The sequence below is a fragment of the Amphibalanus amphitrite genome, unplaced genomic scaffold, assembly GCF_019059575.1.
Source record: "Amphibalanus amphitrite isolate SeventyFive unplaced genomic scaffold, NRLGWU_Aamphi_draft 000359F_arrow, whole genome shotgun sequence".
Classification (NCBI taxonomy): domain Eukaryota; kingdom Metazoa; phylum Arthropoda; class Thecostraca; order Balanomorpha; family Balanidae; genus Amphibalanus; species Amphibalanus amphitrite.
In genome coordinates this window covers 494,924-511,047 of record NW_024881853.1, presented here as the reverse complement: position 1 = coordinate 511,047, position 16,124 = coordinate 494,924, and the positions used below count along the sequence as shown (strand labels likewise).

The following is a 16,124-nucleotide window of genomic DNA, read 5'->3' as shown; positions in this document are numbered from 1 at the left end:
AGCGAGCGAGCGCAGCGAGCGAAGTGAGTCTTTTCAATATACCGGAAAAATCTCAGTATGAGCGGCCCGGCCCGGCCCGGCCCGGCCTGTAACGCTTTTGAGAGGCTTATATCTCAGCAACCGCTGGACCGATTGGCCTGCGGTCTTTTTTGCTGGGTAGCCCCATCCCTTCTACCCCGTAATTGACTACTTTTGATACATCTCAGTGACCGCCGTGGCACGTGCCACGTGAAAAGTCAAGGGTGTTCAAGCAGTTTTGCAAAAGTAATGATTTTGAGAGGCCCATATCTCAGCAGCGGCTTGAGCGATTGTCTTGCGGTCATTTTTATAGGGTAGCTGCATCCCTTCTACCAAAGGTCGCATATTCTTGATCTATGTGAGTGACCCCCACTGCACGTGCAAAATACAACAATAAGAGGTGCTAAATTTGTTCCCATTTCAGTAACTCGGTAATTACTGGGGCGATTTTGCTGGAACTTGGCATACAGGTAGGCACCTACCAGGCAATGCATTCCCATGTGTTGCGGTTAGGGTGCTACTGCACGTGCGCACGTGCAGAATGCCGCTTCCAGATCTCAGGAACGGCTGGGCCGATTGCGTTCAAATTTGGTACATCGCTAGCGACCGGTTAGAAGGGTGCTTTGCACAAGCCCGTTGGAAGTACCCTCTCGCCCTTCTGCACGTGCAGGGCTTACTATCTCGCTCGCTCGTTCTTCGCCCAAAAGGCGTTTTACTGGTAAGGTATGTGTATGATATAAATAAGTATGCTTGGGTCTTCCCGGCAGACCCATGCATAATGTTATTTCTTACACACTATTGGTTGCTATAAATTCTTTAACCCGCGCCCCACTGGGGGGGGGGGGGCTATTTATAGCCCCCCCTCCCGTTTTTCTGCAATAACTTCCAAACCGCTTGACGAATCGACGCCAAACTTTCAGTACCTTCGGGTGCATAAATTTGACACCTTGTGTCAAAATTTGAACTTCGTAGCTACCATAGGTCGGCCGGAAATGACGTCAGAGTGACGTCATGTTCGTCCGATTTCGACGCAAAACATTGAACCACGGCAATCGCTTCCAAGAGCTCAGTTTTTAAGCTAGATCCAATTTCTTTCCATGAAAGGACTCAGAATTGACCGCGCTATCAAACTGCTATCTCGGATTTTCAAAATTTTGAAAATTTTGAAAATTTTATATAATAATATTCAAAATTTATATTTTTATACTTTTTTCAAAAAGTTTTTGACTTTTCGAAAAAACCGGAATATATGTGACAGAACGCATGATTATGACTAACTCTAGCAAGTTTTAGCTAAATATCTTCAAAAATGGCCAAGTTATACGCATTATTGCAAAAAATTCACAATTATTAATTTTTCAAATCAACTTTTCAGTACGTATTTGGCATCATACACCAATATAAATGGCACCATCGTGTTCCTGAGCTCAAACTGCATCCAATAGACACCTTTTTTGTTGAAAAATTTCAACTTCAAAATTTGACATTTTTTGACCTGAAAGTGACCTGACCTAAGCTAATTTCGACTCAAAATGACCTTGAATGGCACAGACGACATCAAATTCGAAATCTATGGCCTAAATGGACCATAAAACATGTGTCACGTGACCGACGCATGATATAATATTTTCGTGACCTGTGATGACCTGACCCTGACCTGAAAATCAAAGTACAAGTTTGGTACCCTCAAGGTACCTAGAGCATCTGTTCACGAGTGTGGAAACCAAAAATGAGCCTGATCTGACTTGTAAGACGGCGGCCAGAGCCCAAAATGTGAACAAGCCAAAGTGCTAATAATTTTTACTTTGACCTGACCTGTGACGTCATCGGTGACCTCGAGGTCAATGAAATTAGGTTTCGCTCGACAGTTTTTCCGGGGCTATCAGACTCCGTTTGAATTTTGACGATCGGCCCAGTAGTTTCGGAGTTAGGAGGGGGGGCTATGAATAGCCCCCCCCCCCCCCCCAGTAGGGCGTGTTATACACAGACCCCAGTGGGGCGCGGGTTAATTCTTTATTTCTATAAACTCAAAAACGGGTGACCTTGTTCCAGCCGGCAAAGATCAAGTGATCTTTTCCCGGGAGGGGAAAGATCAACTGTTCTTGCCACGAATGGTTAATTACGACTTATCCTCGTGTGTTTGGCATCCCGGCCAGCAAAAAATTACCAGCGTTCGTGCCATCTTTGGTCCCTCGTGAAAAGATTACCACACTCGTGCTGATAATTTTTCATCTTCCCGGCAGACCCATGCATTTTCCACTTGGAGCGATGGAAAATCTTCTTTATATTTAATTGTTGCTGAAATTTGTTCTTGCTGCATGATTGCAGTTCACGTTGAGCGTTCAAACCTACTATGAGAACACTCAAAACGATGAAAACGATGCACGATGACGGGACGCATCGTTTTACTCTCACGTCGTAGGCAACGTTGGCTTAGTAGCATTGTTTTTTGGCATACGTTTTTTTATGTCGATGTCAATGTAGATGAGTCGTGAGAATACGCTTTCCGGAGCGCATCCATGACAGGCCAAGTGGTATAGGTGTTACCAGGCAACAGTCACTGGTCATTTGCTCGCGGTTTAGATAATAGGTTGATGTGGGTTCTGACGGGAGTTTTTCAGGTTCGATATGAAGGGATTGAATATATATCGAACCACGAGCGTTTGCCCTGAATATAGCTCCCTTTCTACATGAGAGTTTCGCCAAGGTAAAATCCTCATCAACAGAAGGTTAGGTATGATTTTGACTTTACGAGAATATCGTCAGACACGTGATTAAAATCGTGCTCCCGTCTGTAACCGACCAGAACAGAGGCTGGCGGAGCGCGAGAGCTGCGCTGCTCGAATGTGGCGCTGGCACCGACCTCAAGACCGTAGCGGAAGCGGTGGCATCGGTATCAGGGCGGGTCCAGGGAGGGCTTTGGGGACTAAGGCCTCTAGCTAAACAAATATGCCGCCCTACGGAGCGACAAATCAAGGCGCCAAAACACTACAAACATCGCCGCTAACTAAAAGCAATATCCGAGGAATGGGCTAGATAGAAAGTTGTCCTCGATTGTCACTACTTGCGGCCCAGTACAATCGTACATTTGGCCGCCCCTGGCAAATGAAAAACACGCCGCCCCCATGCAATTGGCCCCAAGACGAAGAAAACCCCGAGCCCGCCCTTGATCGTCATTCAGTATCCATGAATTTCATTTTTACTTTTGCGAGATGTTGCCTGTCCAAGTTTCTTGCCAGCACCGACGAAAATGTTTCCCGACTGCGCATTGATCATCGCCTGCAATCTGCACTACCCAGAGGAACTTACGCATCTGTGGGAGTGGCGTTGCTTCAGATTATGCGAGGGTGATCGACATTACATCTGTGCCACGCCGCGCGGGTGCCACTGGGTATGCAGGTGTTCCCTTGCAGTAGACCAGTATCCGCGGCTGTTGAGCGGCTGATGAACACTCGAAGTGTCCCAAGCTGTGCGCGAAGAACTTGCTACGCCTATCTACCTCCGCCACTCTATCACTGCAGCCAGGCATTTCATGCACATTTTATCTGCGACAAGTGCAATGTATTGCATGTTTTATTACGAGCGAGCGAGCGCAGCGAGCGAAGCGAGTCTTTTCAGTATAACGGAAAAACTCTCAGCATGAGCGGCCCGGCCCGGCCCGGCCCGGCCTGTAACGCTTTTGAGAGGCTTATCCCGCGACCTGGTGGGGGGGGGGGCTATTTTTTGCCCCCCCTCCAGACTTTTCAATATATCTCCAGAACCACTGCGCCGATCGTCACCAAACTTTCAGTACCCTCCCGGACATCAATTTTACACATTGTGACCAAAATTTTTTCCAAAGGCTATGATAGGTTGGCCGGAAATGACGTCAGAGTGACGTCATGTTCTGCCGTTTTCGACCCAAAAAAGGGTTTCGCGGGAAGAGCTGTCAGGCCTATAGCTTTGCAAATACAGAACAATGATACAGACATAAAAGCTGTAGAATGGACAGGGCTACAAAACTGCTATCTCGGATTTTTGAAATTTTTGGATTTTGACCCCCAAAAATAAAAAAATAGATTTTTTGAATATAATAGCCAAAAAATCCAAAAAGTTTTTTGAATTTCGAAAAAAACCGGAATATATGTGATATTCCTTACCGCCTTCTATCTACATACCAAATTTGAGATCGATACCTCTTTTTTTGGGTAAGTTATAGCGAAAAAACTGTTCAAAATTGATGACGTCAAATTTTCAAACTCAATTTTCAGCAATTCTAGACCTCGTAGCGCAAAACAAAGACCACCATTAGACTCCCCGTGACGAGCTGCATCGAATCAATACCCATTTTATGCAAAAATATCAACTTTGAAATTTGACCTTTTTTGACCTGACCTTGACCTGACCTCCACCAGAAAGTGACCTAAACCGTACCTGATGGTCTTATAACCAACACCATTGAGTTGGAAATGAAAAACTGGCCATAAAACATGCATCGCATAACCTTAGTAAAGTTGGGTTCATGTGGTGACCCTTGGTGACCTTTGGTGACCTGACCTGTGACCTGACCTGGTATGACCAGTGACCTCTAACAGCAACATATCTACTAGGCAACTGACGCCCTATCGCTGATTCCCGACAAAATGCGTTTTCCTCGGTGTTATAGCGCATTCCCTAGAAGACCCGTGAACGGTGAAACATTTCATCTTTGACCTGACCTGTGACGTCATCGGTGACCCCGAGGTCAATAAAATTTGGTTTCCTTCGACAAATTTGACAGGCCTTTCGAACGCCGTTTGAATGTTTCGGATCCGTCCAGTAGTTTCGGAGATACGAGGGGGGGGGGCAAAAAATAGCCCCCCACCACCAGGTCGCGTTATAAACAGACCCCACCAGGGCGCGGGTTATATCTCAGCAACCGCTGGACCGATTGGCCTGCGGTCTTTTTTGCTGGGTAGCCACATCCCTTCTACCCCGTAATTGACTACTTTTGATACATCTCAGTGACCGTCGTAGCACGTGCCACGTGAAAAGTCAAGGGTGTTCAAGCTGTTTTGCAAAAGTAGTGATTTTGATAGGCTCATATCTCAGCAGCCGCTTGGGTGATTGACTTGCGGTAATTTTTGTAGGGTAGCAGCATCCCTTCTTCCAAAAATAGGATACTCTCGATGCATGTGGGTCACCCCCAGTGCACGTGCAAAATACAGCAATAAGAGGTGTCAAATTTGTTCCCATTTTAATAACTCGGTAATTACTGGGGCGATTTTGCTGAAACTTGGCATACAGGTAGGCACCCACCAGGCAATGCGTTCCCATGTGTTGCAGTTAAGGTGCTACTGCACGTGCGCACGTGCAGGGGGCGTTTCCAGATCTCGAGAACGGCTGGGCCGATTGCGCTTAAATTTGGTACACGGTTGGGGACCAGTTAGTAGGGTGCCGTGCAAAAGTTAATTTGAACCCCGTTTGCACGTGCGCACGTGCAGCATGCCGCTTCCAGATCTCAGGAACGGCTGGGCCGATTGCGTTCAAATTTGGTACACCGCTAGCGACCGGTTAGAAGGGTGCTTTGCGCAAGCCCGTTGGAAGTACCCTCTCGCCCTTCCGCACGTGCAGCCTGCAGGGCTCACTATCTCGCTCGCTCGTTCTTCGCCCAAAAGGCGTTTTACTGGTTCTAAGGATTCATCAGAACTTGAGTGTCAGCCCTCTAATGATAAGCTAAAATGAACCAGGCTAAGTCGGAATGGCTCCGAGCTGGACCCTGACCAGCAGCGAGCCCTCAGTCGCTGCTCTCACTAAAGCCGAGCGGGAACGGGCTCATCTATTTTTGTCGGCTCCAACTACTGCCGGCTTGAGGCGACTGTTGAGAGTGGCAGCCTAACTTTGATATTTTACCCAGACAGACCACCCCATTTGTCCCGCAGTGCCGCCTGTGATTTGCATAATGACTGTCTGGCACGTGCGTTTGCATCAGCACCGCTATTTACCGCGACTCGAGTATTCCGTGTTCCGGGCCGGAATTTTGACAGATGAGACCGCTCTATATGACAAGGACTGGCGAACTGCGTCGCTGCTAAGGGCAGTCGGTGAGCGGCCGCCTGTCTCCGAGAGCCGTCACAGACCGACCGAGAGACACAGCTGCAGCCAGAGCCCGACGGGTGGCGATGGCAGCCACTATAACCCTGGGCGCGCATACCCGAACAACGTCCTCATGCGTGATGATTTCGCTCAGCCAGAGACAGTTATCCAAAGCGCGTGCTGCGAATGTCAACACTGGATTCCAGGATAATCATTGAAATACCCGCCATTGAAATTTTTAATTATAATGCACCAAACATGGCCGGCCACTAGTGAGACACCCAGACAAATTTCCACCACTGACCTCAGACCATCTGTTGTCCTGTAGACAGACGTGCGCGGCCCGTTACCTGTCTGTGACCATGCTAGCGCGTGCTTTGGTCCCGAAAGCTCGCGGCGCCGACCGCCGCGCCGGCCTCTGCCGTCTGCGGCACCTTCCCAGGCCCGCCGAGGCACGAGCGGCGGCTGTATGCAGAGGCACGCCCCCAGCGGCGACCGGCCGGCCGGCCAGCTATTCCAGGCACGTGCCCCGGCCTGGTGCACTGGGAAACGAGACGAAACCGCTACCGGGAGCAAGGACGGAGCTGTGTGGTGGACCGGACTGTTCTGGGATCCGCTTTATCCGGCAAGCATGCCGAAACTTGTGAGACACTCCAGTATGCACTGATAACTTAAAATAAGATGTGGACATTATAGCGGACCGACAACGTTAAATAAACAGATTATAGATATAGTTAAATTTAAATCACTGGTCGACGTCAGCCGCTCTCAGTCATCGGAATCCAAATAAGTGAGTGCATCCGAATGAGTGGGGGGCGCCGTATATACAAAATCAAATGATGGGGCAAGCACACGCAATATTGATTTTTTTCGCTCTTTGCGAGTTTTGGAACTTATTTTTTTTACCTTGCATGACGTGACGTACCTTGTCAAGACGTCAGTATAATCGCTTGATGTCATTGGAGTTTTTCTCAACAACTTACAATCAAATTGGGTCAGCGAATCAGGAAAGCCACTAATTGACTCAGAAAAACCTGCCGAATTGAGTGATATGCGGTATGATATTTTCGATCAACTTTGTGACTTCCGGCTTTGACCTGACTCTCCTGAGGTCAACACCGTAAGCTGACTTCCAAAAAAGTATATCATTCGACTGCCCGACCTTGACAAACACGATGGTGCTAAACATCGTGACTCTGGTACCATTAATGCCGAAGTTATTCGCAAAAACTGTAACACTCTTGGGACGTTTGACCTGACCAGTCATCCTTTTCAATGGCCTGAAACTTTCAAATGTGGTACCAGTCGCTGTTTCTCGTCACGGTGCACCAGCTTTTTTGCAACACTTAACCCGCGCGGGGCTGGGGTCTCCAGCCGAACGCGCGGGGCTGGGGGGGGGGGGGGGGGGTAAATTTTACCCCTCCCCCCTGTTATCTCCCGAACTAATGGTCCGATTTGGAAAATTCAAACGCCAATCGAAAGATCTCATCACGAACAACTAAAAACATGTACTTAATTTAAAGTTTGAGGTCAAGGTCAAGGTCAGGTCAAGGGTACAAATTGCAAGTTCCTACAGTAACGGCCTTGCACCGTAGTTGCCGAAGAATGAAGTCATGGACTGAGACTGATTGCCCAAAACGTGTTCTTAGGCTACCAAGACAATATTCGTTGCATACAATATCATTCAGAGGTCAAGGTCAAGGTCAGGTCAGGTCAGGTCAGGTCACCAAAAACAAAATATAGAAAAGGGCATGTGCGACACATGTTTTATGGGTCATTTCACTCATAGAATTCAATAGGCACACTCAATAAGTGATATGGACCACCTCTGGATGAATTTCAGGTCGAGGTCAGGTCAAGGTCAGGTCAAGTGAGGTCAAATTTTGAAGTGGGTTGTTAAGGCCTAAAAAGGTGTCTATCTGATGCAGTTTTTCACGGCGAATTGAATGGTGCTATTTTTGTTTCCGTACGAGGTCTAGAACTTCCAAAACAAAATCATTTTTCAATTTTTTTGTGTGTCGTGACGTCATAAAATTTTGAATAACTCCCACATTTTTGAACCGATTCTCCTAAAAATTGGTATGTAGGTGCACATAGACCACGTCTCTGACATATAGGTATTCCGGTTTTTTCGATACACTCAAAATTTTGGATTTTATAATTATTTTCCCAAAAAAGTCAGCTAAAAAAAATTGGGCCAAAATCCAAAATTTTCAAACAACCGAGATAGCCATTTGATAGTCAAAGTAGAATTACGTATAACCGTTTTTTGTTACGTGTCGATGAAGATGTTAGCGGCGTTTGAAATTTTGCCGTTTTTGAGGCGAAAATGGCGAACATGACGTCACTAAAACGTCAATTTCTCAAACAAATTCCGACGGATTTCGCTCAAATTTTCAGGGAACGTGTCAAATTGATGTAAGAAAAGGTAGGTACTGAAAGTTTGGCGGCGCTGCGCGCCGCCGTTTTCGAGATATTGCAAAAATTCGCGAGGGGGGTAAAATTTACCCCCCCAGCCCCGCGCGGGTTAACCCTCGCCCTGGCAGGGCATTTTTCATAACACGGCCTGGCAGGGGGGGGGGGGGTCGATGCGACCCCCCCCCTCGCGATTGGCTCCTATGGCACCTAGAAACACCAAATTCGGTAGGTAGGTGGGCCCCCTGGAGTTCTCGCCCCTGTGCAAATTTGGTTGCTCTAGGTCAATATTTAGGGGGGTTTTGGGGGGTATAAATGTAAAAATTTCGCTAAAAACAGGTCAAAAGTTTTTCGCTTATAACTTTTGATCTAATTAAGATAAAGCAAAAAGAAAAGCACCAGTGAACTCAGCACGTCAAGGCGCGTCGAATGATATACTTTTTATCTTGCTTAAGTGTACATAAAGTTTTTCTTAAATTTTAAGTAAACTTAAATTAATAAATTAAGTTAAAGTTAACCAAATTGCATCATATCGCATATCATTCGATTCGGCGGATCACCAGGAACACAATGGTACCATTTTTTAAGCTCTAGCGTCATTATGTGCCAAGTTATTGGCAAAAACGTCATTTGACCTCAGTTGACCTCATTTGACCTGACCCATGGATAAGTACACCAAACAAAGAAGCACCAAGTGACCTGCTGTTGAGTACTGTGGTTTCAAAGCACAAAAGTGATAGAACGAAGCGGATATCTCCAGTATTTTCCGAATTTAGTATTTTCCCATAGGCTTAACATTACGACGTAATGACCTCTAACTGACCTCAGGTCAGTGACCTCAAAAAACCCGAACTATATGTTATACAACTCGGTGAACTTAGCACATCCTGAAAGTTTGAAGGAAATCAGTGCAAAACTGTGAGTTGGACAGGTGCAAAAAGAAATTTGAAATTTGACCATGACCTTGTACCGGTTTTTCTGACCTGGTGACCTGACCTAAGGTCACCCGGACCTGAAATTTTCAGGTCATATGTAAAAAGGTTGCCCCATTATAGGCTGTGCCAAATTTGGCGGCGCTGCGCGCCGCCGTTTTTACGCTATCTTCGAAAAACCTTAGGGGGGGGGTCGCATCGACCCCCCCCCTGCCAGGGCGAGGGTTAACCTCATGCCTGAAACAGACTCTTTCCGCAGTCAGGAAATCGCATGCGAGAGCCTATTCAAATACATGGAAGCACGCTCCGGCTCGCATCAATCGTACGCACCTCCCGGATGCGATTGATGCGGGAAGAATTATAATGTATTTGAATAGGCTCTCGCATGCGATTTCCTGAACGCGGAAAGAGTCTGTTTCAGCCTTCAATCAGGGCGAAAAGGCAAGGGAGGAGCTGGTTACTTACCTATCCAATATCCATCCCACCTTACCGTATTCACGTACGGTTCATGTACAGTAAAGAGCTAGTAGCCTACGAACCCGCGCCCCGTAGGGGGGCCGAAACGGCCCCCCTGTCCTTTTCGGTCGATATCTCCTAAACGGCTAGAGATATCGCCACCAAACTTTCGGGACCCCTCCGGGCATCAATTTTACACATTGCGACAAAAATTTTCTCCAGAGGCTATGATAGATTGGCCACAAATGACGCCAGAATGACGTCATGTTCTGTCATTTTCGAGCGACCGAAAAAAGACCTTCGCGAGAAGACCTGTCAGGCCTACAGCTTTGAAGATACAGAAAAATGATCAAGAAATAAAAGGTGTAGAATTGACAGCGCTACAAAACTGCTATCTCGGATGTTTGAAATTTTTGAGTTTTGACCCCCAAAAATCAAAGAAGCATTTTTTTGTTTATTTGTTTATTATCTCCAAGACACCCACAGGCACAAAGAGCCCACTTACGGATGCAGTCACATAACTAAAAAGGCAATCGACAAAATGCACGAACACATGCATAAAACTGAAAACAGAGGCTGTAGTGTAGGTATTCAATCAGCCAATGTAGCTGCCCAGAGTACGGGCGTACGTCAAAGCCTCACTCCGAAATGATGCAGACGGGTGGTAAAAGTCTACGGAGGGACTATGCGTCAGGAATTCGTTGCACACAAGAGGGATGCGCGCGGTCAAGCTGTTCTTAACCCGCGCGGGGCTGGGGTCTCCAGCCGAACGCGCGGGGCTGGGGCCTGTTATCTCCCGAACTAATGGTCCGATTTGGAAAATTCAAACGCCAATCGAAAGCTCTCATCACGAACTACTAAAAACATGTACTTAATTTAAATTTTGAGGTCAAGGTCAAGGTCAGGTCAAGGGTACAAATTGCAAGTTTCTACAGTATCGGCCTTGCACCGTAGTTGCCGAAGAATGGAGTCATGGACTGAGACTGATCGCCCAAAACGTGTTCTTAGGCTACCAAGACAATATTCGTTGCATACAATATCATTCAGAGGTCAAGGTCAAGGTCAGGTCAGGTCAGGTCAGGTCACCAAAAAACAAAATATAGAAAAAGGCATGTGCGACACATGTTTTATGGGTCATTTTACTCATATAATTCAATAGGCACACTCAATAAGTGATATGGACCACCTCTGGATGAATTTCAGGTCGAGGTCAGGTCAAGGTCAGGTCAAGTGAGGTCAAATTTTGAAGTTGGTTTTTAAGGCCTAAAAAGGTGTCTATCTGATGCAGTTTTTCACGGCGAATCGAATGGTGCTATTTTCGTTTCCGTACGAGGTCTAGAACTTCCAAAAAAGGCATTTTTCAAAAATTTTGTGTGTCGTGACGTCATAAAATTTTGAATAACTCCCACATTTTTGAACCGATTCTTCTAAAATTTGGTATGTAGGTGCACATAGACCACTTCTCTGACATATATTCCGGTTTTTTCGATAGACTCAAAATTTTGGATTTTATAATGATTTTCCCAAAAAAGCCAGTTTTTTGAAAAAATTTAGGCCAAAATCCAAAATTTTCAAAAAACCGAGATAGCTATTTGATAGACAAAGTAAAATTACGTATAACCTTTTTTGTTACGTCTTGATTCCTTTAAAAATGAAGATGTTAGCGGCGTTTGAACTTTTGCCGTTTTTTGAGGCGAAAATGGCGAACATGACGTCACTAAAACGTCAATTTCTCAAAAATTTTCCGACCGATTTCGCTCAAATTTTCAGGGAACGTGTTAAATTGATGTAAGAAAAGGTACTGAAAGTTTGGCGGCGCTGCGCGCCGCCGTTTTTGAGATATCGCCAAAATTCGCGAGGGGGGGGGGGTAAAATTTACCCCCCCCCCCAGCCCCGCGCGGGTTAACAGTGCTCACTCTCCCGAATGGAATGTGAAATATTAGTGAATGTGAATGTGAATGTGAAATATAATAAATATGTGTCTCTGATCTGTTTGTTCACATAGTTTGTATTCTAGCCTTGTCGCGTAGGGTCGGCGTCGGGTCATAAGTGGTCATAAATGGAGGTCTATGGCCACACATGTGCGCGGCAGCAGGGACACGCCGGCCCGTATATCGGGCGGCCCGGCTGGACATTGGGAGACGGGCGGGCAGTGGAGAGCAGGGCGGGAGAGAGAGAGGACGGGTCGGTGTGCGCGTTGAAATGTCTGAAGGGTGAAGAAATACAGTCTACGATAGACGCAAAGTTTGAATGCCACAAGCTATTTCGGCATTTTTCTGACAAGTGGTGAGAAGATGCCGAGTGTCGAGGAGGAGACCAGTGACGCCGCGGGAAGAGCGGTGATGGAGGTGACTCCGGCGTTCGACGCCAGGACTATTCCGGAGTTCGACGGAACTGGAAACGTAGTGGAGTGGCTGGAGCAGGCTGCTCTCCTGTGCGAGCTGCGATCAGTGTCCTTGATGGCTGTGTTGCCGACTCGCCTGCGCGGCGGTGCTTTCGCGGTGTGGTCCCGAATGCCCGCAGCGACTCGTCATCAGCTGCCCAGCGTGAAGGCTAAGCTGCTGAGGGCCTTCGCCATGGACCCGTTCACAGCGCAGGCGGAAATGGCACGGCGTCGCCTTCATCCCGGAGAGACGGCGGATGTATACTTAGCGGCGCTGCAGCAGCTCGCTGAGTTGATGGGAGGTCTGCCGGAGAGAGCTATCGCCATCACCTTCGTCAATGGGCTGCCGGAGGCTGCGCAAGCTGCGGTTCGGGACGGGCTCGGAGACGAGTTCACTCTCGAGTACGTCCTGGACCGAGCGAGAGCCGTACTGTCCAGGACAGCAGTCACGGCAGCGCCACCGGCGGCGGCAGCGGCGGCGGCGGCGGCGGCGGCGGGGGCGGCGGCGGCGGCGGCGAGTGGGCCATCACGTGACATTTCAAGGTCAAGTCGCTGGCCGGCTCCGATCAGATGCTGGATATGTGGTCGCCCAGGTCATATCGCCCGGATGTGCCCAAACGGCTGCGGCGGGGGAGCTGCATCAGCGCCAGCACCTCCTCCGCCGTCCACCGAGCCGGCAGCAGAGCGCCGGTAATCCAGATGCTGCTCGACGGGCGACCGTGTCACGCGCTGGTGGACACGGGCTGCGAGGAGACCGTGGTGTTCGCGGGTTGTGTCGATAAATGGGATCGATGTGAGACAAACTTGACCGCGGTGAATGGGAGTGTCGTGCGATGTTGCGGGAGTGCAGAGGTGCTGCTGGAGGCACAAGGCCGGCGGGCGGCGGTCCGTGCTGTGGTAGTGGCGGAAAGGTTGTTGGGTGTTGACGTGCTGTTGGGCATGACCGGGTTAGAGGCGCTGGGTGGTGTGTTTGTTAGTGGTGGAGAGGTGCGTTTTGGTGGTAAAGTGGTGACGGGGGAGCGTTCGGGGTGCGCCGGTGTAAAGGCAGAATCGAGCGGTATGTCGGCAGCGGTGTCTCAGGGGCGTGGTCCAGTGGACAGTCAGATCGAGACGGCTGATTTTGTGGCTAAGTTCAGCGACGGAAAGTGGACAGTTTGGTGGAAGTGGGCCGACGGAGAGGAGCCAAAACAACTCAAGAATACTGTGCCGCAATATCGCGTGCCGGCAGAGTCGCAGGAGCGGTTCGACGCAGAGTTACGGCTGTGGATCGAGGAAGGGTGGCTGCAACCGTACAATGAGCAGGAACACGGGCCGGTGCGTGGCCTAATTCCGCTCATGGCGGTCACCCAGGAAGCCAAGGACAAGGTCAGGCCGGTGCTCGACTACCGTGAACTGAATGAGCACCTGGTGGCTCATACGGCTGAAGCTGATGTGTGCCGCGACCAGCTCCGCAAGTGGCGGCAACACGGCGACGATGTGGCCGTCATCGACCTGAAGAAGGCGTTTCTCCAGCTGCACGTGGCCCAGGAGCTGTGGCCGTTTCAGACGGTAATCGTGGACGGCCAGCGACATTGTCTGACAAGGGTCGGATTTGGTCTCAGCGTTGCAAGCGGCATCATGCGAGCGGTAGTGCGGGAAGTTTTGGATCAAAGTCCAGAGATCGCAAAAGCAGTGCTCCCGTACGCTGACGACCTGCTCGTCAACGAGACGCTCATCTCGGCTGAGCGGGTGGCCGAACATTTTTCCGCATACGGGCTCTCGTGTAAGCCACCGGAACGGGTAGCGGATGAGGCCGGAGCCCGGATGCTGGGGCTCCGAGTGAGACGGCAGTCTGGCGGTGACGGCACACTGAGATGGTCTCGGGACGGCGTGACACCAGCTGAGCCACCCGGGGTGCTGACCAGGCGGTCAATCTTCGCCTGGGCGGGTCAGCTAACCTCACACGTGCCCGTCGCCGGGTGGCTGCGGCCGGCCGCTGCCTGGCTGAAAAGGGCGGCGAACAAGGTCACCAAAGATTGGGACTCACCGATCACCGACGATGACCTGCGCAAACAAGTCAGTGATGTGGCCCGGCGGCTGGCAGAGTGTGACCCGGCACGAGGACAGTGGTGCGTCTCAGGAGACTCGGTGACGGTGTGGACTGATGCCAGCTCCATCGCCCGCGGCGTAGTGCTAAGCGACCCCACCACGGGTGAGGTTATCGAAGACGCCGCGTGGCTCCGATCTGACAGTGACTCAGACATGCACATAAACCTATCGGAGCTGGATGCCGCGCTGAACGGTATGAATATGGCGGTGGCGTGGGGATTCAAGCGTGTGATCCTCCGCACAGACTCTGTCACTGTTCAGCGCTGGCTGACCGACGCTCTGACAGGCCGTGCCCGACTGAGAACGAAGGCACAGTCGGAAATGCTGGTTCGGCGGCGGGTGGCCGTTTTCAAGCAGCTCTCCAGCGAGTACGACCTCGTCGTGACAGTGGAGCTCGTGCCGTCGGCTGCCAACCGTGCAGACGAGCTCACGAGAGTACCAAAAGAGTGGATCAGAACCGGAAGCGAGCAGGCGACAGGTGTGGTGGCGGCCGTTAGGACAGCTCGACCGGAGGACATAATGGCGGTGCATGAAAGTGTGGGACACCAGGGAGTGCGGCGGACGTGGTGGTATGCGCGCCGAGAGCTGGGAAAGAGCGTGACGAAGTCGGCCGTTCGTCAGATCGTTAGATCGTGCCAGGTGTGTGCGTCGATCGACCCAGCCCCGTCGCGCTGGAAGCATGGTGCCTTGGCGGTCGAGCGCAACTGGGAGCGGCTGGCAATGGACGTAACCCATTTCCGCGGAAAACACTATCTCACCGTGATTGACTGTGGGCCGTCGCGATACGCCATGTGGCGTGAGATCCGCCGCTCTGACGGGAGCGAGATCGTCAGACAACTCGAGGCTCTGTTTTTGGAGCGAGGAGCACCGGCCGAGCTTCTAATGGATAATGCGACCGAATTCAAGGGTCGCGAGCTGAAGGCGTTCGCGGTGCGGTGGGACGTCGAGCTGAGGTATCGCGCGGCCTATGAACCTGGTGGGAATGGCATCATCGAGCGCCACCACCGCACCATCAAAGTGATGGCCGCCCGTCAGGGATGCACCGTACCAGAAGCCGTGCACCGATATAATGTCACGCCCATGGACGGGCGTGATATTACCACGGCCCCGATACATGGTGCCTACCGTCAGGCTGGCAGAGACTTGTGCGTGCAGTCACAGGGAAACACAGCTGCTCCTCCTCAGACGGCCGGCCAGCCTGGTGTGTATCAGCCCGGTGATGCGGTGTGGGTCCGAAAACGGGGCGATCGGTGCACCGCCGTGTCAAAGGAGGGCACTGTCACCAAAGTCGTATCCGCTCAGACGATTGAAGTGGATGGAGTCCCATGGCACGTGCGGAACATTCGTCATCGTCTTGCCAACAACGGTGACGACGCAATGGCTGCTTCGACGGATGATGAGCAGGAAGAGGAGATCGCCTGTCCGGTTCCGACCGCCCATGTGCCTGGACAGCTGGCCATTGAGGCGCCGGCGGCGGTGGAGCCGTCAGAGCTGACCCCAGCTGTCGCGCCGACCGAGCAGACCGAGCCGGTCCCTCGAGCAGCAGCTGAGGCGGATGGCGGTGCCGGAACAGAGGAGCGGATCCATACAGTGAAAGTTGTAAAAACAGAAACTGAGGGATTGTCAAACGACCGTGTGAACGAAGGTAGAGCGCCAGCGGAAAGTGTAGATAATATCGATAGTTATAGTGACGTGCTAAGAAGGGGTTTGCGCTGCAGGTGTGCGCCGCAACTCTTCGGCGCTCCCATCCCCCATTAGTTAACCCTCGCCGGACCTAT

The 16,124-nt window shown here is 50.4% G+C and overlaps 1 protein-coding gene across 1 annotated transcript; it reads left to right on the top strand.

Moving 5' to 3' along the window:
* The first annotated feature begins 13,317 nt into the window (after positions 1–13,317).
* Positions 13,318–15,809, top strand: LOC122389467. The gene is made up of 2 exons (XM_043381567.1): positions 13,318–15,376; positions 15,799–15,809. The coding sequence occupies exons 1-2, from the start codon at positions 13,318–13,320 to the stop codon at positions 15,807–15,809; spliced, it is 2,070 nt and encodes a 689-aa protein (XP_043237502.1).
* The last annotated feature ends 315 nt before the right edge of the window (positions 15,810–16,124 follow it).

What these genes read in the sequence shown, in the direction of transcription:
- LOC122389467 (XM_043381567.1), top strand. Translation starts at nt 13,318, where the DNA reads ATGTCGGCAGCGGTGTCTCAGGGGCGTGGTCCAGTGGACAGTCAGATC.